We start from the raw sequence: 24,773 nt of genomic DNA on the forward strand, positions 1-24,773 counted from the left end.
CACACCTAAAATTGCATTGATATCATTAAATCTGGTCATGCCACTGAAAATAACAGAACGCAAGCCATCCTGTTTATCATTACCTGTCTCATCATACATTGCAGAAGTCCCCGCATCAGTTTCACAACGTTCTGCAGGAATATAATTAAAGAAAGCATGCAAACATTATTTTGGGTCTTAATAACTAATGATCAATGCTCGTGTAAAAAAAAAAAAAGAACATTTACAAAACTATCCTATACATTTAAGAAAACAATTTGCTCAGCTGCGTAACCTGATTTTATGACAAAGATACAAGCTAGAACAATAAGCAATTGCTTTAATGTCACAGCTAAAGTGATTGGGTGGTCACAGAACCAAAGTAATTTTTAAAAATAATCATTCCTACGCTATAAATAGAAGCTCCGAGTTTTCCTCAGGGACATAGCAGTCACATGGAGTTATGCTGCTGTAGTTCAGAGTTGGGGAATTTAAAGCATGAGCTTTCCTCATTCAAAACTTGCCAGCTAATTACAAGGCAAATCCCAAATATTTCTGGTTTGGATTAAGATCATGATTAGCTCTGCACGCAGCATTAGCTCCCTCTGCCATTTCAGCCACCCTCTTCCTTTTTGCCACTGAAACGTCCAGGTGGTGATGGTGGAAGCATAGCTGCCAAGTTTTCACTTTTCTCACGAGGAAGCCTATTCAGCATAAGGGAAAATCCCTGTAAAAAAGGGATAACTTGGCAGCTATGGGTGGAAGTAACAATAAAAACAACAGCAACAGCATTCATTATGCTTTGCAGCACCTGCTAAGACATATAGATTTCCTGAGTTTCTGAGGCCATAGCAAATAATAAGACAGAGAAAGAAAGAAAGAAAGAAAGAAAGAAAGAAAGAAAGAAAGAAAGAAAGAAAGAAAGAAAGAAAGAAAGAAAGAAAGAAAGATTGCCATTGCTGTTATAAAAGTCAGATGAGATTTGAGAAGTGGGCATCAGAAGGAACTCATAAGGAAATCTGGCTTCCATGAAGCTTGAATTGCACCCAAAATGTCAACATTTGAGCCTGCTAGGAAGCGGGCTTAAAATTGAGCTTGTTTCAGGTGAGCCTGTGAATGGAGCTATACAAAGCTGTTCAAAAGGGGACCCTTAATTGTCCTTCAAATGCGGGCGATCTTACCACTTTTCAATTATTTAACACCACCCATAAATTAAGCAGTATTCACTATGCACTGAAAATGACAGTATGTTTATTCCCTTGTAGAGTAAGTAATAAATAAATTCATCTTTACATATCATAACAGCGAGTAAATAGCGATCCAAAGACATACCTGCTCCAATTCATATGCTTTGGCTTTATCTTCATCCCGATCTGCATTCTTCCTGTAGGCCATCCCCAAGCCCCACACAGCCAAAATGCTATAAATATTATCTCGTACCCAAGCATCCTTTTGCTCAGTACTGGCGGAGAGCAGTCCCGTAACAGGGTTCTGAAAGAAGATTTTAAAAAGAAAAAAAAGGAAAAAGGGTTAAACAGCCTGAGCACTTCTCAGCACACCTTACCCTAGCATATGCATTTTTGTACACATTACTTGGCTAGAGAACTGCACCACAAAATTCAGAGAAGTGCGAATTTTAGTGGGGAGCCATAGAATCATAGGTTCAGGTATTGGTTCAGAAAGTATGAATGAGGTAGATTTGCCTTTAAATGCCAATGATTTTGAATTTCTCCATTTCTCATGGGTGTTCTTCCTACATTTGGCCGCTACATCACCAGCGGTCCAATGAACACTATGGCTGAGCCTGGATTGCAAAACAACGAGGCCCCTACAGCTGCCTGAAGAAGCCATATACCAGGCCAGAGCAAAGGAGCTCTTTTAAGTTTTCCATCTGGGATGTTCCCCTCACTCCCCTCAAAACCACTCCTCCGTTGCTTTTCACCTCCATAAGGAAACATAGCCTTATCTTTTTGCCTGTAAACTGAAAATCAGCTGGGGTGCGTGCAGCTTTTTGAGAGGAGAAGCAGCCAAAGAAAAAAGGGCTGAGCATGTTTTTTTTACTCCTGCTGCTGAAATTTGCAGCATTGGAAGCTACATTCAGGTTTTTTAAAGGGGGGCAAACACACACACACACCGGGGGGGGGTTCGCATGTCTGCGTGGAACCTGTAGTTTTGTCTTATATTGCATGTTAGACATAGGTCAATTGAAGCACTCATTTCTGTGGTATGGGGAGAAAAAGGAGGAGGGTGTGTGTTTCAGCAGCTTCATTCTGGGCTCAGGGCCAGAGGAGTAATGGAACATTCTAAGGAGGAGGTTTCTGGGGAACTGAGTGTGCACAGGAACAGAGAATGATCTTTAGGTTTTGAAACGTTGTGAAATATTACAGAGCCACAACGGCTGTTATCAACTGTCCTTATGCTTCAAGGTCACAGGGAGAGCCAGGTTGTGTGGACTGTTTTAGTCTTCATCCCTAAACCTATTAATTATTAAACTTTTGAGGGAATAAAGTTTTAGTAAAACACAGTATAAATTATGGAGCTTTGGGGGGGGGGTTGCTTACCTGGGGCAAAACCATGGCATTTAAAAACGTGTCTTACATTTTAAATGACAGGAGTTTGCACAACTTATTTTGGAATTGGAATTGGAATTTGCTCTTGCATGGTAATTAATTATCTAAGGCTTTAATCCCAGCCCCACACACCTGGGAGTAAGCCCCCACAGAATTCAATAGGGTTTACATCTATGTAAGACATTGTGAGGGCTGGGCTGTAAGATACAAAAATAAACAAATAGCACGCGAACATAATGACTGCCCCTGTGCTTGTGGAAGACACCAACTCAGGACTAACCATACTACCCAAATTATGTCTTGGTGCCAGAGGAACAAGGGGTAAAAAGTGAGCAGGGTGTGGTGTGGCGAGAAAGGAACTGAGCTTAGAAGTCACTCTGTGCTTTTGCACTGCTGGTTTCCACTGCCTGCAATAGCATGATGTTGTGCATGCAAAGAGAAGTAGTCTACAACCCCCTGTTTTCACATCCAGCCTCATGCAGGGGGGACGGGTAGCCTTGCCCCAGGCCTCTGGGGGCTGAGCTGGCCTGGGGCCTCTGCCAGGAGCCTGACAGCTTTACACTGTCAAGCCAAGAATAAGACTCCTGCACAGGCCCCAGACAATCTCCGCACTGGCCTGCTTAAAGCACATAGGTAGGAACCTTCATGATGAGTACACTGGTGAAATAACATTTTATTCTATTTGTTTATTTCATAAAATGCACATACCCCTTGATGGTTGGGGGGAACTCAAAGTAGTTTACAGAAAAGATAAAGCAATGAAATTATAACTTAAAATTTTACAACCATAATTTTAAACATACAGAAAGGTAAAACCACAATGCAATAGACTAAAACAAATTAAAACTCATATGAAGTTTTAATATATAGACTTGTCTTATGTAGACTTGTTTATATAAGAATGCCTTCAGCAGGCACCAAAAGAAATACAGTGCCTGATATCAATAGGCAGGGAGTTCCAAAGTATCGGTGCTGCCACACTTCTATGCAAAAGGCATGGTCACAGCAAAGTTGGAAGGACATATTCCATCTTTTTTAGGTTGCTTTTTTGGTACTCTGTCTCAGTACTCCAAAAACAAACACCCAACTGGTTGTCCTCAAGGTTTGTAGATCTCATACTGTTCAGAGTCCTATCATTCAATCATTTTCTATTTTGAACAGATGGACCCTTCAAGCTACTAAGTGAAGTTGGCAAGTCCAAAATAAGGTAAGTCTCTGGTCCCATTAATATCTCACTGATGGATGGGAAGCTCATGTGCCATCGTGTTAATGCTGTTTGATGGGCGCATGCCAGCCCTCAGTAGCTACGATAAGGAACTGGAGTCTCACAAATTGCAGCAAACAGGAATGAAGGAGAGCAGGCAGAAGAAGGCACTATCACTGTGGTAAGTGTGGAGCAGGCGGGTGCAAAGCTTCCCTCTAGCTCAGTAATCTCCACTTACCGATATGCTTACTGACCCAGTGCTGCATTCACATGTAACGATAAACCAAGAAACCTTGGCTTAACAAATTATACTGTGCACAATACTGATTCCTTCCACTTCACTCCCCACCTGGCATGAGCGGGTAAACAAAACAGCTCCGGGTGTGGTTTGTTCATCCCTAACAAGTCAGGATTTGTAAGCCAACAGCAAACCTTAACTGAAGCCTGGCCAGTGACTTGGCTGGTGGGACAGAAACAAAGCAGGATTCCGGGTTTAGATTTCATGCTACACTGGCTCACTTGCCCCCTCATGGCAGGGGAAGGCTGAGGTGATGAGCAAAGCAGGAGTCATGAACCAGAATGCATGCACAGAATAGTTTGTTAAGCCAAGGTTATTGGTTTATGAATGAATGCAGCCATTACATGATCAGATTGTGATTACAAAACTAATGTGCCATGGTTCTGGCACTGAAAATAACTCTGCATGAACAGATTGTGTTGCAAGGCAAGCTTAGTGAAATCATTAGGGATTCACCTGGGACGAGGATTTGGCTGAGACTGTACTAACGCAGTTTACCAAAGCTGTGTATCTACCGTCATACTTGCAGATAAGCATACACAACATGCAGAATCGTAAGGTTGTACAAATTTGCACATGTGTTATCTTTTTTCTGTATGATGAGATTCAAACCACGTGCATAATACCAAAGAATAAGAATGAATTTGATCCTCAGCTACACTGGTGTAACCATTCTGCAGCTCTAATCTCTTAACATAGTCTAGCCCACAGTGCAGTTCTGGTAAACACGACAGCTTATATAACATCAGGTTTGCTGTAGCTATGCAGTGATGCTATAGCCATCTCAGTGGTGAAATAAAACTGTGTGGTTTTCTCATCAGAATCAGAATGCAGATAGCATGCCTTGTTAAAAACAAACAGACAAACAGTGAATGTTCGGTTAAAACGCACACACAAGCAGAGTGTGATCCAGTTGTGTTGCAGGCACATTGCTTGCACAACCCAGGTTACACACAAATCGTGTCTTAGTGCAAATTACTTGGGGGTTCCCAGAGCAAAGACTGTGGCAACAGCCCTCCTCACCCAGCCCTCCTGCCGCTTCCACACTGTTTGGCTTTATGTTACACCCAAATCCAGGCTCATAGTATGTCTCCCTCAAGCAAACCAAAAGCAGCAAACCTTGATTATAGTTTTTGGTTTGGAGCCACGAAAGCTACAAGCCCAGGTTCGGGTGCAACATTAAGCCAAATAACAGCTTAGCCACAGGTGGCAGAACAACAGCAAAACTGGGGAAAGAGCACTGCAGCCATGATCTTTGCTCTGGGAAATTTTGGTCTTTCACACTAAACCATGGTTTGGTTTAGCTAAAAAAAAACTAATTGGAGCCCTGTCTCCCTCTCCCGCACTACCTATGTATACATGAAGGCAGCATAATGGGACTGAGATTGGGAATAATAAGAAGAAGAGTTTGGATTGATTGGACCAGAGAGGAGCCCACAGATCGCTCATTCCCTCCCAGAATCCTGTTGTGCTGGATGCATGCACAGGCTAAGAGATGAAAGTAGGAAAACAAGGCATTTACCGTGTGAAAAGAGTTTTTTAAAAGGTGGGATGGAGGGAGGAAGAAAAGAAAGATGCCACTCTCAAAAATAGATTTGTACCCACCATGTCTCATCCTCAAGGGGCCCTATTGACTTCAAAATGATTTCATAAATGCACAAACACACACACCACAGTGGATCTCTGGCACATACAGCATGGAGTCTTCCTAATTCTACATTTCAAGGTTTCCCTCAAGTTAAGTAAAACGTGACTCAATTTTTGGAGTTGCATTGGACATACCTGTTTATCTTGTTGTGGCACATCTTCCTCAGTTTTCTATTGAGGTTTGCTTGGTATTGTGATGTCTTATTCCAGCAGACAATTTTAAAGGGAAGTTACGAATTGTCATCTGTAGAGCCTGCTCCTGACATAGTCTGGTATCAAAGTTGTCAATGACCTTTAGGGTCTTAAATTTGCATTATGCCCTTTATTCTGTCCTACTCCAGCATACGCTTCTATGTAAGAAGTATATTTGGAAAGTGACTCATGGAAAAAAATCCCGCTCTCATCAATGTAGATTAAAGTATTTTAACTGAAGGCTCCCTCAAAAGACACTGCTGCTCTCTCTCAAAGGGTGACTTCAGCTCAACAAACTGGAGAATTTGAGCCTATTATTATTATTATTATTATTATTATTATTATTATTATCCAGGAGCCCAAATTTATCCAATGGCTCTAGTTATTCTTTACCTAAGATTTCTGCAATGCTCGTGGTTTATTCCTTAGCCACAACGTAATAAATACTAGCAGCCAACAATGTACCTACAATTATAGGCACATCTATCCTAAGAGTCACAGAGACTATTCTCTTGTACCTGTATCATTTCCATGTAGCAGAATGTACCCAAACATGACAAGTGTACCATTATCCATTAAAAAATATGTGTGTGGTTAAAAGACACAGGTACATGTTAGCCAAGTTAGTGTTATTGATATCTGTGGCACCTACACATGGAAACCGATGGTGACAATTTTGTGCCATGTTGCTAAAAACTTTATTTGCTTCAGCAAGCCTAACAAGGCATGTAATTTTAGTATGCTACATTAACATGATTTAAGAATAACTGTTTTAAAATAACTGACTATATCTATATACTATAAACCACCAGGTTTTTAATGTTCGCTTTTATTGGTATTTTTAATGAATATTTTACTGTCTTTTGTAAACCACTTTGAAGTTCTTTGCTTGAGTAAGCAGCATATAAATTTTGTTAAAATAAGAATAAATGTACAAGCAGCTCTAACAGCACAATATGTAAGTGATATGAAGTGGGAAAATTGAATAATGCACATGGGACCTGCAGCAAAATGTTTCACTGGATCCAGTGCTACTGTTCAGGATTCTACTCCAGTCCTCTCCCTGGTTTTCCTCCCAACAGTTACGCACATCCACATCATGCATTTATGTGGTCTTACACCACTTTAAACAAAGATGGATTCCCCCAAAGAATCCTGGGAACTGTAGTTTATTTCTCACAGAACTACAACTCACAGCTACCTTAACAAATTTGTTCCCAGAATTCTTGGGAGGAAGCCATGACAGTTAAATAATGCTTAAAATGGATGTGACCTCCATATTTTATGGCCACTGAGCAAGCTCAGTCCTTATTGAGCTATTTTGGGGCATCCCCCTCAGTTCCCCCCCTAAAAATTTCTTTACACTCTTGCAAACCTTGTGAAGAGAATATTTTGGATCATAGATTCCTGCATTGCAGGGTGCAGGACTGGACCCTCGGGAGCCCTTCCAACTGCAGTTCCATGAATCTATGATCCAAAATATTCTCTTCACATCTAGCTAAAGCAACAAATAAATATGAAAACAGAGAGGGCTGTTAAAAACAGAAACAACCCTTTCACCCGTAAGTAGCGGCACTGACCTGATAACTCAAAATGGTCTGTTGAACAAGCCGGGCGTAGCCGTCTAGACGGACTCCAGAGTTGCTTCTGCTCCTCATTTTTCAGGAGAAAGGCTGGGTGGCTGGAGGTGCCAATGTCTTTCTAGCAGCTTTTAGCACTAACAGTTCACTCATCCATCAGCAGACTGAATTGTAAGTCTTGATGATAGCAGGCATCTTTGTTCCAAAATAAACAGAGTAGTTGTCAACAAAATAGGCAGGGAGTTTCCCCTTTTGCCTACATATAATTCACCGTCTCAACTATACTCTTGAAGCAGCAACCCTATACACAATTACATGGAAGCAAGCTCACTACTCATATTAGCTGTTCAATATATTACTGTACCCTTGAAATGATATCCATACTCCATAGGGACATACAATCCAGCTTCCACCCTCATTCAAATTCCATTATCTGTGCTAAAGGTCATCAACAGTATCTTATGTCCAAGTTAGACATCTAGCTGTGTATAGAACAAAACCAAGAACCATTGTACATGGATAACTTAACTGCCCTCATAAAACCCTGAGAAACATAAAAGGTACAAGGTAAGGTAAAGGACCCCTGGATGGTTAAGTCCAGTCAAAGGTGACTATGGGGCTGCGGCGCTCATCTTGCTTTCAGGCTGAGGGAGCTGGCGTTTGTCCACAGACAGTTTTCTGGGTCATGTGGCCAGCATGACTAAACCGCTTCTGGTGCACAGAGGACCATGACGAGTGCCAGAGCGCATGGAAACGCCATTTACCTTCCTGCTGCAGCAGTTCCTATTTATCTACCTGCACTGGCATGCTTTTGAACTGCCAGGCTTCAGGAAGGACCTTGTCATACATAAATGCAAGCTAAGTCTGAGATGTCCAAATCCCAGAGTTGTCTATCTCAGATAAGGAAATGCCTTGGAGGGAGCTACTGTCTGCCCATTTTGCCCAGTGCATTTACATTGAGTTCAAAGGGGCTTACATTGAGTTCAAAGGTAAGTAAGCATAAGCATAGGACTGCAGCCTAAATTAGCAATAGTGGCCAGTAATTTCCGGTAGGGGCAGGGTAGCATTTAGTTCTGGTTAACTAATGTGAAGCACAATAGTAGTGCTAGTGAAATTGCAAATGAAAATAAAAATTGTAACAAGCATGGGCATAGCCAGGATTTATTTTAGGGGGCAAGCTTTATGTAATGGGGGGGCAGAACTGAGTTATCTGTGATACAATTGGTCAGTTAAGTATTTTTATTTACTTGATTTAGGAGGACATCTGCCCCCGCCCCCACCCAGGTACACCCATGGTAACCAGGTCAATTTTTAACATTTGATGTACTATTGATGTAACATGACAGTGTTACACTGCTGAGGACAGAAAACAAACAGAATGGAGGGTACAGAATGATAATTTGACTACACTAGCAAAAAAAGGGAAGGCCTAGGAGTATTACAGTGTCTTGCTATTTGTGACATTACTTTAGCATAACGATTTTACTTTTTTTAAAGCAGGTGTTCTCCTCAACTGCTTATATCTGAAAGTTGCTACCGTAGATGCTTTTTATTATAAATGAGGGCTACTCTTTGGAATTGTCTTCTTTAGAACATAACCAATGTCCTCTATCCTTGAACAACTGTCCTTGGATGACCTTTACAGAAAGCTGGACAAAGGGGTGTGTGCAATCTTGCTCCTGCTTCTTGATCTCTCCATGGCTTTCAATACCACCTACCATAGTACCCTCCTGGACAAGCTCCATGGAATAGGAATTGAGGGCACTATACCACAGTGGTTCCGGTACTACCTATGGGAAAGAGCCCAGAGAGAGGCACTGGAAGAGTGCTTCTCAGCCCCTGGCAGTTACGTATGAAGCTGCTGGGAGCAGTCATTAGGAGTTTCAGAGCAAGATGCCTTCAGTACCCTAATGACACTCAGCTCCGTTTCTCCATAACATCTGAATCAGGAGGCTGTGTGGGCCCTGGACCAGTGCCCAGACGGTGGGTGGATTAGGGAAGATAAGCTGAACTTGAATCCTGACATAACGGAGGCGCTGTGGGCGAGTGGTTTCCATGTCGGAGAAATTGCTCAATTGCCTGGCCTGGACAGGGTTGAACTAACTCCCTCTAAAGAAGCACATTCTGAGATGCTTCTGGATCCAGCTTCAGTGCTGGAGGCCCAGGTAGCATTAGTGACTAGACGTGCCTTTAACCAGCTGCACCTGTTACAACAGTTATGTCTGTTCCTAGATCTGAAGAGCTGGACCACAGTAGTGAAGGCACTGGTGACCTGCAATACACAGTGTGTGTGTGTGTGTGTGCTATTGTTTTGTTTTTTATTATGTATTTTGTGTTTTTATGCTGTGAACTGCCCTGAGATCTACAGATGAAGGGCACCACACAAATTTAATAAATAATAATAAAATAATACACTATGTGGGGCTTCCCTTGGACTGTACTTGACTGCATTTAGTATAGAATGCTGCTGCACAAGTGCTGACAGCTGTGAGACCCTGCCGACATATTATACTTCTGCTCAGATATCAGCACTGGTTGTCAATTTGTGACCAGCCAAGTTCAAGGGGTTAGTATTGGTATATAAAGCCCTCACAGGCTTAGGACTCGAGAGACCACCTCACCCAATACGTGCCCCCCTCATGCAGCACATACGTGCAGCACATCCTACTCCTTCTGCAGTTTTAGTGCAACAGCACCTACATTTTGAAACTCCCTGCCTATTATTGATACCAGGCAGGCGCCTTCACTTTTTAGCACTTTGCTTAAAACATTTCTCTTTGGACAAATATCTACAAATGCTTATTGATTCTTTGAATACTTTTAACTACCTACCGTAGACTGGTTTAACTACTGCAAGCAAGCGGTATATAAATAAATAAAACTGGCGAAACAAAAGCTGCGTTTTCCTAAGATGAAGCGTCCTATACAACCGAAAGGCTCGGATGGTGGGGCTACAAGGTCCTCCGATTCTAAAGCATCGGACAGCCCCCAGCCCCCTTTCACTTAACTCACACAATGCAAGTGCGCCACAAACAGAGATGCCCCCTTACCAGCCAAGGATCTCCACCGATTCCCATTCTTCTCCTCCGGGATGGCTCGGTGCTATTTCTTCCTGCGAGCTCTCCAAAAAGGAGCGGGCGGGCAGCTCTCGCCCCTCAGCAGGAAAGCCCCATTCCTTGACCAGCTGCTCAAGCTCGCTTGCCCGACCTGGCAGAGTTGTCGCCCTCGCCCCCCAGGCACCCCGCCGCCCCGGAATGGAAGCTCAGGGTCGCTTTCGGGACGCGGCTCTTCTTCCGGGAGCCTCGTCAGTCCCCCGGGAGCGCCTCCCTCGGCGAGGATGAAGCTCTTGCTTGCAGCTCCCGCAGCGGCCAACTCCCGGGGTCAGGTTGCAGCCAGGCACGCGCCGTCCGGGCCCGAGAAATAGTTCCTCCTCTTTATTAGACTGGTTGCGGGGCCGGCAAAATTATTGCAAGCCGCTCGCGTTTTAGGCAGGTCTGCGAAGATATATATGTGACAGCAAAGACGTGAGCCACAAAAAAAATATTTGCATTGCTCTTCCGGTAAAAGGGGGTGGGGGGATGCAAGAGGAAGGAGGGTTTCATTTTGCGCCTGCGTGTACGTAACACAGTGGGTGCATTCTGCCTGTCCTGTTTTGCTTTTTAGATGAAGCCTCTTTATAAGCCTGCCAGGACTTTCTCGCAAGCTGTTTTCCTGTTGCGGGGAGAAGGATCAGCGCGAGGGAGCGAGAACGCAGGGCAGAGCGCTCAGCTAAGATGCTCAGCCTTGCTGCATTGGAAGTTCCTGGACTGCTAATAAATCATAGAATGGTACAGTTGGAAGTGACCTCGAGGGTCATCTAGTCCAGTACTACCCTGCAATGCATGCAGGAATCTCAGCGGAAGCCATCCAACCTCTGCTTAAAAGCCTCCAGTGATTTGAAGGAGAGTCCACAACCTCCGAAGGGAGACCGTTCCACCGTCGAAGCCCTTATTGATGTTCCGTCAATCTCCTTTATCATCTTAGTCACCCTCCTCTGCACGTTTCTGCTTGCTTGTCAATATCCTTCTTAAATTGTGTTGCCCAGAGCTGGACACAGGGCGGAATAGTGTGATACTATGACTTCCCTTGATCACACTATGCTTCTGTTGATGCAGCCTAGAATAGCATTAGCTCTTTTGCTGCTGCATTGCCTTGTACTCATGTTAATCTTGTGGTCCACCAAGACCCCTGGATCCTTTTCACAGGTGTTCTCTCTCTCCCCCCCCCATTTTAGATTTGCACATCTGGTTCTTCCTTCCTAAATGTAGAACCTTACATTTGCCCCTATTGAAATTCATCATTTTGTTGGTTGGGGCTCAGTTCTCTGATCTGCTAGTCATCTGGAATCCCAATTGTCTTCAGCAGAACCTTTCCTGATGACACCACCTGTGCGACAAGTAGTTTACTTCCAGAGCAATTCTCAAGCTTGCTTCCAAATTGTACAATTTAAATACACGTGAAGGGTATAAAACTGATTTTTGCAAGAGTTTTCCAGACACTGTACTGTGGCATTTTGTGGAACCTGCATCATCTATGTCAGTATTTACACACATTTAAATAATTTCAAAAGAAAAGCATGGGGTGGGCGAATGTCACTTGCTTATTGGGGGGGGGGATAATGTGTTAGTTGTTGCAAAAAGAAATAGCCATGTGGCATCTTAAAGACCAACAGCCTTATAATGCTATAATTATGATTATGGCATAATGTTTCTTAGGCTAGACATAACTGGCAGAAATACGTGTTTGTTTATTTCTCTCCTGCCACTGAAGATTAAAAATTAAAAGTGTAAGCAAAGTTTCATTTAAAAAAAAACCAGCAAAATCTACTAGCCAGCTAACAGAATTATTTACCAAAAAAATAAAATAAAAAAATAAATTACATCTGCTGGTTTCACTTTCTTTGTACATGTTACATGTCAAGAATGCATCTGTCAAGAATTTGCAGCTAAGGATAAACAGTTCTATTACTCAGAATGAAAGTGGTCTAAACATAAAATCAGCATTCAGTCTAGATTAGAAGGTTAAAGGAGAGGCCTGTGACACTACCAGGGGTCGGCAAACTTTTTCAGCAGGGGCCAGTCCACTGTCCCTCAGACATTGGGGGGGGGCAGACTATATTTTGAAGGGAAAAAATGATGCATTGATGCAAGAGCACCACGAGCCCTGGTGGCTGCTTACCTGTGTCTTGCGAGCAGCAGGGGCTGGTATAGAGGACTGGTATAGCCCACTTGTGAAAGACTGCTTGTCAAAATGACCCAGTGTGCCCTTGATTCCCCAAACTGATTCCAACCATGAATGGTCCATATACACATATATCTGCTGCTGGAAAACATCCCTGGCAGAAGTGGATATGCATAATTGTTAGCCCTAAGCAGGGATGAAGAATTAATAGTGTTTGCTGAAGGAATTACGGTGATATAAAGGAACTACAAATCCCTCCCCAAAGCAATGCTTTAGGGGCAACAGGAAGATTATCACTTCCCTTCCCCTCTGAAGCAGTCCTTCAGGAGAAGGATTTCTGCTACAATATATATCCTTGGTAAATGGCGTGGCATCACCAATGCTTGAATAATTTGTTTCAAGCCCAAACACCTGTGAGTGGTTTTATTTTAACATGACAACATCATTCTGGGGAGAAATAGTGGTAGATTTTCCTCTAACCATCTTTAAATTGTAGATTTTTTAAAAAATTCCCAATAGGCTTTCATGTGTTCTCAAACTGTGAATAGCAAGCTCACCAACAGAAGTCATACTTGCAATCTAATGTCTTCCCAACTTGTATATGACCATTTTAAATTATTCCACAGACACATTTTTGTATATACTTACACAAGTATTCGAGGATAACTGAAATAATTCACTTCATATAAATTTATAATTACAATAAGGCTTCAAACTCTGCACAACTATTTTTTTCTATACAAAGGAATATTAAACTTAATTTACAAGAAATAAATATAAAGGATAATCAAAGGTAGTTGTTGTTTTGTCTATATACAATACTATGTCTGTGACTACATCCTATTAAAAGGAAGAAACAGACATCACATACCGTATTACTATGTAGGCAAACCTACACAAATATCTAGGAGTAAGTTCCATTGAACTCAATGGAACTTATTTCTGAACAGACATGTAAAGGATCTCGCTGTTAAACATCTTTTTCAGTTTCGCTTCTAATCATCTATAGTAATACAACATTACTGTACAATGTTTCGAGTTAACTTGTAACATCCACTGTTATAAAAACCCACACAATTTAGCTGATCATGTTTTCCAGTCATGATGCTACGTCTAACGTACCTTGTCAATTAATTTCACTGACGTTAAAAGAAAAAAAAAACCAATACAAACTCTTTTGACAATCAGAGGCTGCCTTGAAGCTTTGCTATTATATATTAAATAATGTCCTTTTCTGGGGGGGGAGTCTTCTCACATTATGTAAAACGGTTAAAATAAACCTATATGTCACTATGTGAAACAATAGCAACTTTTAATAATGTCACATCGGTTCAATAAAGTGCAAGCTCCCTCTCTTTGAAGTCCTTCTAAGTGAAATGCAAGATTTCTTAGGGCCTGTGTCATTGTTATCTTGAAATATGAGCTGTTTCCCTGAAAAGTCAGGAAGTCGCACATCCCCATTTTGCACGTTGAAAGAAACGCCGTTCCTCTCACTGCAAACATTGCCTGAAATGTTTATTAAAAAAAAAGTTTGTTAGAACTTGAGCCAGTTGACTGATTCAATATAGAAACTGAGTATCTTAGTATACATACCATTCCCATTTGCTTGCACTGAGTAATCATTATTCATTAGCATTGAGGTGGAATTAGTGGAGTTACTGTTTGATTGCAAAGAATGGGAGGAAGTGGATACTGCCTGGTTAACATTCTGCTTCTTTAATCCATTTGTAGCAGTTCTACTCCAGTCTACAGCAAAGTAAGGATTACAAAAGAATGATTATGTATATTAAAGCTCCATTCAAAGTACAATTAATAATGTAATTTAAACCTCCTATCTATAAACCCCCCAATTACACCCAATGGTTTTATAACTATAGATTTTGCCAATACTTTACATTTTTTATTGTTGTTTTATCCTTGGTAATTTTGAAAATGTTGACTATCCATTTCTCTTAATACCAAAGTTCTCTAATTTCACTAATAACAAAAACTTAAGTTTCATAAAAATTGATTTTTAATCTGCTTCAAATAGCATGCCAACTTGCACTTTGATAACACTGCAGAACAGTTTCTGGTGATGGTGTAAATACAGAGTTAGCAACAGTATATAAATTACACTGACAAACCAATATATTGTACTGTCTGAAAATGGTTTGTTTGACATTGGTAAATTTATTTGGCAACAGTGAAAAATGTAAATTCTAGATGCGCCCAAAGAAGCCTTACCCGAGCTCAGAGTTCATGCAAGAGTGTCTTCCCAGTCCCTCCTCTGCACAGCACTGCCCGCCCGTCCACACTGGGGGATCATTTGAAATAGTGCGGGATCTGATTTGTAAGCATTTTCTGCTTACAAAGATACATAGAATTGGAGAACTGTAGAGTTGGGAGTCATCTAGTACAACCCCCTGCAGTGCAGGAATCTTTTGCCCAATGTAAAACCATGAGCCTGAGATTAAGAGCCTCATGCTCTACCAACTGAGCTATCCCAGCACCTTTAGATTCAACTCACTGTGACTACAGGTTGCGAACGGGATCCATTCCAGAGGCCCATTCGCAACATGAAAAGGCCGCATCCTGAAGTAGCGCTTTTGCACACGCGCATGAAGCAATTCGGTGCTTCTGTGCATGCACAAAGCGTGATTTAGTGTTTCTGCGCATGCACGTCCGCTGAACCCGGAAGGAATGCGTTCCGGGACTTCCGGGTTCGGTACGTCCGTAACCTGAAAAGACGTAACCTGCAGTGGACGTAACATGAGGTATGACTGTACACACATTTTAATTTTAAGATTTTTTAAAAAAAATATTTACCAGAATTTTCAGCCAGTCTGTACTTTCCACAACACAGATACCTTCTCCACTGCTTACGGACATTCTCCTTCGCTACACAGTAAAAAATGAAAATGAAAAAACCTGCCAAAAAAAAAATGTGTCAAAGTTTAAGGGACACACCGGATTTACCTGGTTTTGTAATCTATATATATATATATATATAAAAGTAAAATGGGCATGTGGGTTAGTCTCCACTTTTCTCCGAAACTGCTTGACCGATTGCGTTGAAATTTGGACACAACATCCCAAGCGAATATGCAAGTGTCCATTTAAGGTTGTGTAGATAGATGTCACACCTATGGCAGGTAAAGCAGGTAAAACCCACTGTTCCAGAACATAAAACTCACACAGCCAGGGATGCTGGGAGCACAGGAGAGGTTGCAAAACAGTGCCCTCTAGCGACGACTACACTGGTACTGCCGCTAGGAAACCTTCCCTCTCCACAGCACCTCGGCTTTGCAGACTGGGCCGAGAGGACATACTAGGTCATGGGTCGGAACAGGGTGGTGGCAGTCACAGGGATGAGCCACAGCAATGTGTGGCCGGGCCAGCTAGTTATTTATAAAACTGTTAGATCATCAAAGAGCAGGATTCAACTGATCCTATTACGCCCTTTGCTGGGACCAAAGGATTGCATGCAGATAGTGCTTTGTGTGCACTGTACAGTGTGCTGTAAGTATTCTGTTAATTATGTCTTAATACGATCTACTTTTTTTAATAAAAACAAACCAACCAAGAACATACCTTGCAAGGTGTTAAAGATGGCAAAGAGATACATAAATGCAAGATTTACAGGGCCCCATGCAAAAAAGGCAAATCCCCAAGTAATTCCCAGTAGGAACGTGAGGCCAGCAACACTCCTAAGATCTTGGATGCTGGTTTTTCGCTGGGCACCAAGTTGCTTCTTCTTTTTGATTCTGCAAAGCTGAATCAGCACAACTATGAACATGCTGATATTCAACAAGAAGATTGTGCAGAAGTATGCCACAACCGTGATGTAAAACACAATGTCATTTTTAATCCAGCAACTAAAAAAACACAAAACGGGACATGAAAAGTGACAGTCAGTTTCATAAACATTTTGAAAATGAAAAGCTCTAAACTGAGAAAGTCACGTGACTAGTTCCACGTAAAGCCCTTTCTCCCCTCTCCCCAGAACAGCATCCCATCATGCATAAGAATAAAAAAATAAATTGGCCATGTAGTCTGCAGTTTTCATGAGACTGCTCCACATCTACCTTACTTGCAACTAAAGTTAGTAACTAGGCCACAAACTGTCTTTACAGTATATATATATATATATATATATATATATATATATATATATATATATATATATCAGATTTTAACTTGGTTTAAATTTTTAACTTTTTCCAACTCTGCAATCAAGTATATATAGCACCTAAAGTAACACAATGGAATATCTTGTTTCTTTATATTCTGGTAACAATCAGGTGTTAAATTTGTGCTTTTAATTTTACATCCGTATTTTATATCATTTCTTTTTCTTCCATCATTCCAGAGATATGTCTGGTACTAACTCAGTCACACATATGGCATAGGACCTTAAAAATGATTATTAAGAGAAGGAAAAATCATCCTTGTATTTGCTGCTACTTAAGCAACTTCATACTTTCAGCATATGGCGGTTGTTGCTGACTTACAATTCATCATTTGAGTCGTTGGGAAACTTTCCATAAAAGCCAAGTCCATAGTTATCTGGAGATATTATCAGTACAATGGCTACTACAATTGCTGGTACCCCTGAAAGATAAAAAGGCATTAGGTATATGGAAAATATAGCAAAAACATACTTAGGTTGTTGGAGAGCTGGCAGTGAGAACTGCTGTATAGAAACAACAGTAAAACATGTATTTAGGATTAAATACAATGTCGTGGGAGCAGACTCTGCTTGCACAAAGGACTGGAATGGTTCTTCTTCTCTTCTCCTACACAGCCCTGCCGCTCCTCAAATCTACTCTAGATGACGCTCTGACCTTCCAGAGCAGATTTTGGGGACCTGTAGGGAGGGATGCAGGGGGCTAGGAATTTGAAGACATATCATGCTGGTGGATGGGCACTACTTGATATTACAAATATTCAGAGAAATACATACACATTTATAATCTTTACAACAGCGCTATGTTAGTATAGCACAGGGGTGGCCAACTCCCAAGAGACTGCAATCTACTCACAGAGTTAAAAACTGGCAGTGATCTACCCCCTTTTGGGGGGTTCAGGTCAAGGTTGTTGAGCTTTTTTAGGAAGTAAAGCACTGTTTTTTGGGGTTCAGGTCAAAGTTGTTGATATTTTTAGGGAGGAGGAAAGCCCTGTTTTTAGGGGTTCAGGTCAAAGTTGTTGAGCTTCTTTGGGGGAAGCCAGTGATCTACCAGTGATCTACCACAGACGTCCAGTGATCTACCAGTAGATCGCAATCTACCTGTTGGACGTGCCTGGACTATAGCAGGTTTCCTAGAAGGAGTTGAAATCTCAGATTAGCGTATTCAAAAGCAGTCTGCTGACATCACTGTCAGAAGAAAAACACATGACTACGCATATGTATAAACAAATCTTTTTTTCTGAGAGCTCAAACAGATCTGTTTCAGCAGCACTCCTTGCCTTTGGAATGCCTTCTTCAGGTAGGCCTATTTCGGCCAGGGGCAGGTATGCTATTGCAATGCTGCTTGGAAACCGAAGGATGCGATAGTAGGCAGCAACACATTGCATTTGCACCTATGCAATGCTCTTGTTCATTATTACAAGCCATAACATCCTGATTACCTCTGAATATTAATTGCTGAATAAGTTTCCAAGAAATTGTGCCTGAATATTTTTTTAAAAGACAAGAATTATGAGCTGCATAAATTTGTATAATGATCCTATTATTTTAAAATTCACTAAACATACATGATGATATTTTACTTTATCCTTGCAACAACACTGACTTCTATTGTTGTTTCATTTCAGTTAAACTGAATCAAATAAATTCTTAATTTAAAAAAAGCTACTGTGTAGTAGGCTGAGTAGAGAGAGAGTGATTTGCCTAAGACTAGATGCATCTCATGGCTGAAGGCGGTTTGAATCTATGGCTAAATCTACACAGCTATAAAAAAAATGCTCTGAAAATGCTCTGGGGGGGAAACCATTGTAAAGCTCACAACGGAAAATATCACAGAGTTGCAATTTCAGCTCTACACCGCCATCTGGTGTCACAGTGTTATAATGCATTTATAACGTAATTTGACTAATGTAGCTGAGTTCAACGTCTCATGGAAATCTAAATCCTAGTCTAATTCTTTCACACTACTGCAGCACATTGGCTCTGTGTACAGATCTCCCTTTAGCAACTAACAGTGCAATCCTATTTATGGCTATTGAGAAGTAAAGCACCACTGTGTTCAATTGCTGTACTCTCAGGTGAGTATGGGATTCCATCCTTCCAAACAAGTTAGAAGGGGACACACACACACACACACACACACACACACACACACACTACACACACATATATTCTCATTTCAAATATAAATCCAGAAAGAAATACTTACCCCAGCCAACAATGCAGAACTTTAGGATGTATTTCCTAACGTAAGTATTGAACACTTTGACAAGGGCCAGATACATGTGAAAGGCTTCGAGGCCCATCCAAGTGAAAGAAACCAAAAGGAAATAATGAAGAAATACAGCAACCGAGATGCACAGGCCTTCGTTCTTATACAAAGCAATCCAAGAGTTCAGGAGAAAAACCAGGTTCAGTAGAAGCAAAGCAACACACAACTGAATGAGGATTTTAGAAGGATAATCTCTTCGGATTTTCCTAGAAAAACAAGTAAATGAACATCGCCTGTATCAAGATCAATCACAATATTCAAGAAAAGTGACAATCTTAATGGTCTTAATGCCATGTGAGACACAAATAACCTTTTCCAACTGCAGTTCAAAGACCATATGTGCAGATGAAATTTTACTAATTAATTTACAGAAATTAATAAATTCCAAGGTATCTTAAAATTCTAAAATCATGTGAAAGACAAGTGTAAAAGTGCAGTTTAAAAATATGCTTGATCAGTAATTTATTAAGATTTTATTATATTTTTATTATATTTTTTAAAATTAGCATGGTTCCTAATTTTTCCTGGAGGAAGCAAACAGGCAATATTCACCAATTCTACCTGCTTCTTCCTCACTTGGTTCTTACCCTCTTCTGCAAACGGAATGAGTATTTCCATTTGCAAAAGAACAGGTCTGGGTAGAGCTAATTATCTATAACAATAGATAATAATGCAAATGGAATAGTTTATATTTTTTGTTATAACTAAATTAGAACAAAAATGTTTTGAAAAACAGATACATTGTCTTTTTGGGTGATACATCACTATTCCGAAGAAAAGTGGCATCTAATTATTAAATCATTTATGTCCCTGCTCTTACAGTGAAATTGTGAAATTACTGAATACACACTCTTCTTTTTTCAATCAGGTGTGGGAAGATAAGAAACAACAACAACACAGGTTGGAACACAAAAGGTAGGTCGTAGGGCTAGTTATGTATTTGCATGACAATAGGACAAGAATTTAAATTCCAGAATCCAGGTCATAGCAATTCTGCTTGAGAGCAATATTTTTGGAGTCTAACCAGTCCACTAAGGCATGCCATGTGCTGTAAAATTTGTTCAATGGGTTTCTTTGTATCAAAGTCAATAGCAAAGACAATACGATGTTTTTTAAAAATATGTATATTGTTTTATTCAGTATAAGGCAATTTCTATCCCTGACTTCACATAAACAAAACTTTATTATAATCCAAGAGAGCCAGTGTAGTGTTGTGGTTAAGAGCGGTAGACTCATAATCTGGTGAAGCGGGTTCACATCCTTGCTCCTCCACATGCAGCTGCTGGGTGACCTTGGGCTAGTCACACTTCTCTGAAGTCTCTCAGCCCCACTCACCTCACAGAGTGTTTGTTGTGGGGGAGGAAGGGAAAGGAGAATGTTAGCCGCTTTGAGACTCCTTTGGGTAGTGATAAAGCAGGGTATCAAATCCAAATCCAAGGTTGTTTTAAAATTTAGCTGTTTCTTTTCTGAAATTTGCTCTCAGCTATAGCAAAACATCAATGTCCTTCAATATAGTATGATATCCTTCAGTGTGATTACATCTATATTTAAGCCACATGAAAGAGGCTCTTCCCTCTTCTGCCTGCCACACAGGGGCTTCTGCAGAACCATCTTGCCCTGAGGGGAATGAGAAGGAGCCGCAACAGCTTCTTTCAAACAAACAAGTTGTCTTTTGCTGTAACTTAATTTTTTTTTAAAAAAAAATCAGCACTTATCGCTGTAATAATCTTATGAAAGGTACTCCGTGAGGTCCACCTGAAAACTGGTATATAAATACCTTGAATAAATAAATAGATGCAATAAATAATAACCATCATTATGTTATGATTAGAATTGAGCAGGTACTTACTCAAATGCAATGTATGTAACAAGAGTAACAGAAAGAAAAATGGCTGAAAGGCCACAGCCTATGTACGTGATGAAAGTCAGAATCAGCCTTTGTGTGGGAGATATAGTAGTGGTGTTTCTTGATAAATCCTGCAAAGGAAACAATAAATGTTTTCTTTTGAAGCATGAGAACAAATTTCGTTTACAAGCAACGTTCTGGTTATTCACTGTCAGAATAACCAACGCCTGGATTTCTGCACTCATACCAATGACAAACTTACTTGGTCTCTAAGGTGCTACTGGAAGGAATTTTTTTATTCTGTTTCGACTACACCAGACCAACATGGCTAACCTACCTGTAACTGGATTTCTACAGTAAGGTGGCTCTAGATAAATCCTTTCTTTAAAAAATGCTACGTGTTATCCATATTTTTTACAAAGAGATTATAAAATCCACCTTAATCTCTCTTGCTCAGTTCAGTCATAAATATCTGGTTTTACCAAACTGAGATAGCTACACAAGCCATGCACCCGTATGCTCTGTCCTTAGGCCACAGCTTCATCTTCTCAGCGTACCAGCATCTTAAGACTTCCTGAGTAAATTAACCATAATTTCCAATCACATCCTAACTGGGAAAGAAGTCTTCCATAGAACACTTGGAAAAGGAAGGAAGAAGCAGCAAACGGGTGGAGTATATGGGGACAAAGCTTGTACATGTCTCAGCTTAATAAACAGATATACCGGTATGTACACCTGAACTGAACCTCTGTCTTTCTTTCTCCCATGCATGAACCTAGGATCATGTGCTTTAGCACATACTAGTTTTTAAGCACATATTAGCTTCTTTTAATACCGCAATCCAGGTACTTTAAGCAACAATCCAAAGGACTTTGCAATCAAGTATATTCCCGTGACTTTCCCCACCTTTCCATGCCACAAGGCAAGCCACTTTTAAGACCTAGTGGCACAAGGACCTAGTTTGCAGCGTTTGGTTATATACTACAAGCATTACCAGTAAAACTCCAAAGCTTGTGAGATGGTTGCAGCTGCAGACGGTTGCATCTGTTCTTCTCTCTTTAACTACACAGCCATCATAAGCCCAGCCTCCTTTGCCACCTGCCAGGAAGTAAAAGGTTCCATTGTTAATATATAATTGGTAGAATTTAAAACTACTACAAAGTTGATGCAAGTTAAACTAGTAGTTGCTACTGTTGGATTGTTTTGTTTTGTAGTTTCTATATATTGGACAGATGTAAGAGTTTTTGGTTGTTGTATATAAACTGATTGAATTAATAAAATTTAAAAGACAGAACCACACAGGCGTACCATTTTTGCTGAAGTCCCAGAAGGCACATCTGACATTCAAATTCTCCTGTTTGGAGAGAGGGGGAGAAAAGATTATTTATCTCTAAGACACCTTGAAATTAAACAATGTACAATACAATAAAAAGAAAACCAGCTTTCTGTTTACAAATATTTCTCATTTATAGATAGACAAATGTGTGTGTACACCCACCCACCAGGAATTTTTCCTTTCTTGCTCTTTTACCACCATCAAATCATATCTCGGTAGTGGCACCCGCCCTGTGGAACGCCCTCCCACCAGATGCCAAAGAGAAAAACATCTACCAGACTTTTAGAACACATCTGAAGGCAGCCCTGTTTAGGGAAGCTTTTAATGTTTAACAGACCATTGTATTTTGTTGGAAGTCTCCCAGAGTGGCTGGGGAAACTCAGCCAAATAAATATATTATTATTATTATTATTATTATTATTATTATTATTATTATTATTATTATTATTATCTCAGCTGTTCTATGTGGCTATTTTTTCTTGTCTGCCTAATGTAAATTAGAACCTTTTTGTGATGAGACCATTTCATTTCTGTGTTCTGTAGGAACAGAAGCTTGTTAACTGGCCAAATTCCATTTGTACCTGAGTAGGGCTGGCATTTTGTAGTGTGACCGTAACATTTGTCTTCAAGTCGCTAATTGTGAGGTTAGCAACACTTGATGATATAACATGACTGATCAGGGACAAATTCTCCAGTGAGGGATCCTGGGGGGAGGAAAAAAACACCCTCATATTAATTGTATTAAAATGTATTTATAGCCACAATACACTAAAGCTAAAGTCTGAAGATGTTTGGCATACCTGGAAAAGAGTTGTCTTCTCAAAAAAGTTGAAGGTAATTCTAGAAGCCTGATGCTGAGCTTCTGCCGACAGATTTGTCATTACTGATGATGGAAGTGTAATGGATCCAGCACTTTTTGTAGGCACTTCACATCCAAGAACAACCTTAAAAAGAGAGAGGGAAAAAATATTATGCATACAAAATAGAGAGACAATTGGACCCTGTGTTTTGTGTTAGACGCGTTAGCCTAGTCTGGAGCTGTGCTTAGTAAAGAGTATTACTTCCATTTACTGCATCAGAATGATCTCTCTACCCCAATCTGACTCCCCTAATTATGAACTTCAACCAACAAAGAGAAGCATTGCTGTGGGATGGGGGAAGCATTTCCCTCTTCAAGCCCATTCAGTCTAATTGGTGAACAGATGAATTTGTGCGTGCCCTAAATGCTGCAAGTCCTCTTCTTCCAGCTCCTAATGACTCATATATAGGTAACATAAAATAACATTATTAAGAATGGCTAACTAAAATTGTGTACAAAGTGTAGAACAGCAGCTTTAAATCAAAAAGGTTTTAGCATCTCCCGATAGGGCTAGGAGATGCTCCTTGCCTGAATCCCTAGGAAGCCGCTAGCAGCCACTGTAGACAATACAAATTTGTCTCACTCAATGTAAGGCAGCTTCCTATAGATTTGTTTCTCCTAGTTTAAAACAATTAAGAAGGGTTTTTAGGTTTCATTATTATTTCATCTTATTTCTAGTGTTCACAGAGGGCATAAGCATCAAATTATTATACAATCTCCTCTGGATAGAATGCTTGTGACAAGGCAAACGCATGGCAGGAAGAAACACCAGAGTCAGTTGCAAGAGAAAAGAAGCAATTCTGTCAGCCTTCATCAGATCAGGAACTCTTTGTAATCATTGTTCAATATTTTAAAAATAAGCTCCTGCAGTCTGCCACGTCACACTCCATTCTATTTTAAAGGGTCTGCCAACTCTTAGAAGCAGCTTTCGTATGGGGCAGGAGGACTTAAGGGTGGCAGCAGCCTGGGTGTGTGTGTGGGGGAGTTGTCCAGTAAAAATTAGCTGCTCCAGTTTGTGCAAGCAGAAGCACTCTATACTAAAACAAAGCTACTATTGGATACAACCATTGCTTTTTTTCCTAAAAAAAAAAAATGTTTAGGGCTACTCTCATTTTTCTACTCATATTGAAATACTGCCCCTCAAGGAGGCCAAACTTAGATTCACAAAATGTTTAGGGGTATGAGTACCCCTACGTTCCCCCCCCCCAGAAAAAAGCACTGGATACAACCCATTGAACCCTGAAATCTACTGGCCAATACAGTCTGGGTTTTTTTTTTCATTTAAATGCTGAAGACTACACTGCAATCTTATACATGCCTTCTTAGAAGTAAGCAGTGTCGTATTTACGTATAAACTAAACAAGCTATAGCTTAGCCCCCCCCCACTCTCTTGGGGGGCCCCAAAAAAATTAAAGGGGAAAATACCTGGATACTTCTTCTTAATTGTATTTCAGTTCAACAATTACTTTGATGAAATACATACGTTGTTATGTGGAAATGGCTTTATATACCTATTACAGTGGTACCTCGGGTTACAGATGCTTCAGGTTACAGACGCTTCAGGTTACAGACTCCGCTAACCCAGAAATAGTACCTCGGGTT

The 24,773-nt window shown here is 40.6% G+C and overlaps 2 protein-coding genes across 7 annotated transcripts in view; both read right to left on the minus strand.

Moving 5' to 3' along the window:
• The window catches only part of PHKA2 (phosphorylase kinase regulatory subunit alpha 2), a 50,122-nt gene extending 39,090 nt beyond the window's left edge, over positions 1 to 11,032 (minus strand). For all 3 annotated transcript variants that reach the window (XM_035116586.3, XM_035116585.2, XM_035116584.2), the window contains exons 1-4: positions 10,521 to 11,032; positions 7,471 to 7,665; positions 1,312 to 1,470; positions 84 to 131 (exon numbers count right to left, since the gene is read on the minus strand). In XM_035116586.3, coding sequence (XP_034972477.1) covers positions 84 to 131; positions 1,312 to 1,470; positions 7,471 to 7,548 — 285 coding nt within the window. In that variant the 5' untranslated portion in view covers positions 7,549 to 7,665; positions 10,521 to 11,032. The remainder of the gene's footprint in view (positions 1 to 83; positions 132 to 1,311; positions 1,471 to 7,470; positions 7,666 to 10,520) is intronic.
• Positions 11,033 to 13,365: 2,333 nt separating this feature from the next.
• The window catches only part of ADGRG2 (adhesion G protein-coupled receptor G2), a 43,371-nt gene continuing 31,963 nt past the window's right edge, over positions 13,366 to 24,773 (minus strand). For all 4 annotated transcript variants that reach the window (XM_088667774.1, XM_035116579.3, XM_035116582.3 and 1 more), the window contains 11 exons: positions 23,113 to 23,256; positions 22,894 to 23,016; positions 22,285 to 22,330; positions 21,971 to 22,074; positions 20,980 to 21,107; positions 19,068 to 19,336; positions 17,184 to 17,283; positions 16,264 to 16,547; positions 15,499 to 15,600; positions 14,284 to 14,436; positions 13,366 to 14,196 (listed from right to left, as the gene is read on the minus strand). In XM_088667774.1, coding sequence (XP_088523900.1) covers positions 14,012 to 14,196; positions 14,284 to 14,436; positions 15,499 to 15,600; positions 16,264 to 16,547; positions 17,184 to 17,283; positions 19,068 to 19,336; positions 20,980 to 21,107; positions 21,971 to 22,074; positions 22,285 to 22,330; positions 22,894 to 23,016; positions 23,113 to 23,256 — 1,638 coding nt within the window. In that variant the 3' untranslated portion in view covers positions 13,366 to 14,011. The remainder of the gene's footprint in view (positions 14,197 to 14,283; positions 14,437 to 15,498; positions 15,601 to 16,263; positions 16,548 to 17,183; positions 17,284 to 19,067; positions 19,337 to 20,979; positions 21,108 to 21,970; positions 22,075 to 22,284; positions 22,331 to 22,893; positions 23,017 to 23,112; positions 23,257 to 24,773) is intronic.

This window comes from Zootoca vivipara, chromosome 4 (genome assembly GCF_965207765.1).
Source record: "Zootoca vivipara chromosome 4, rZooViv2.hap1.1, whole genome shotgun sequence".
Taxonomy (NCBI): Eukaryota; Metazoa; Chordata; class Lepidosauria; order Squamata; family Lacertidae; genus Zootoca; species Zootoca vivipara.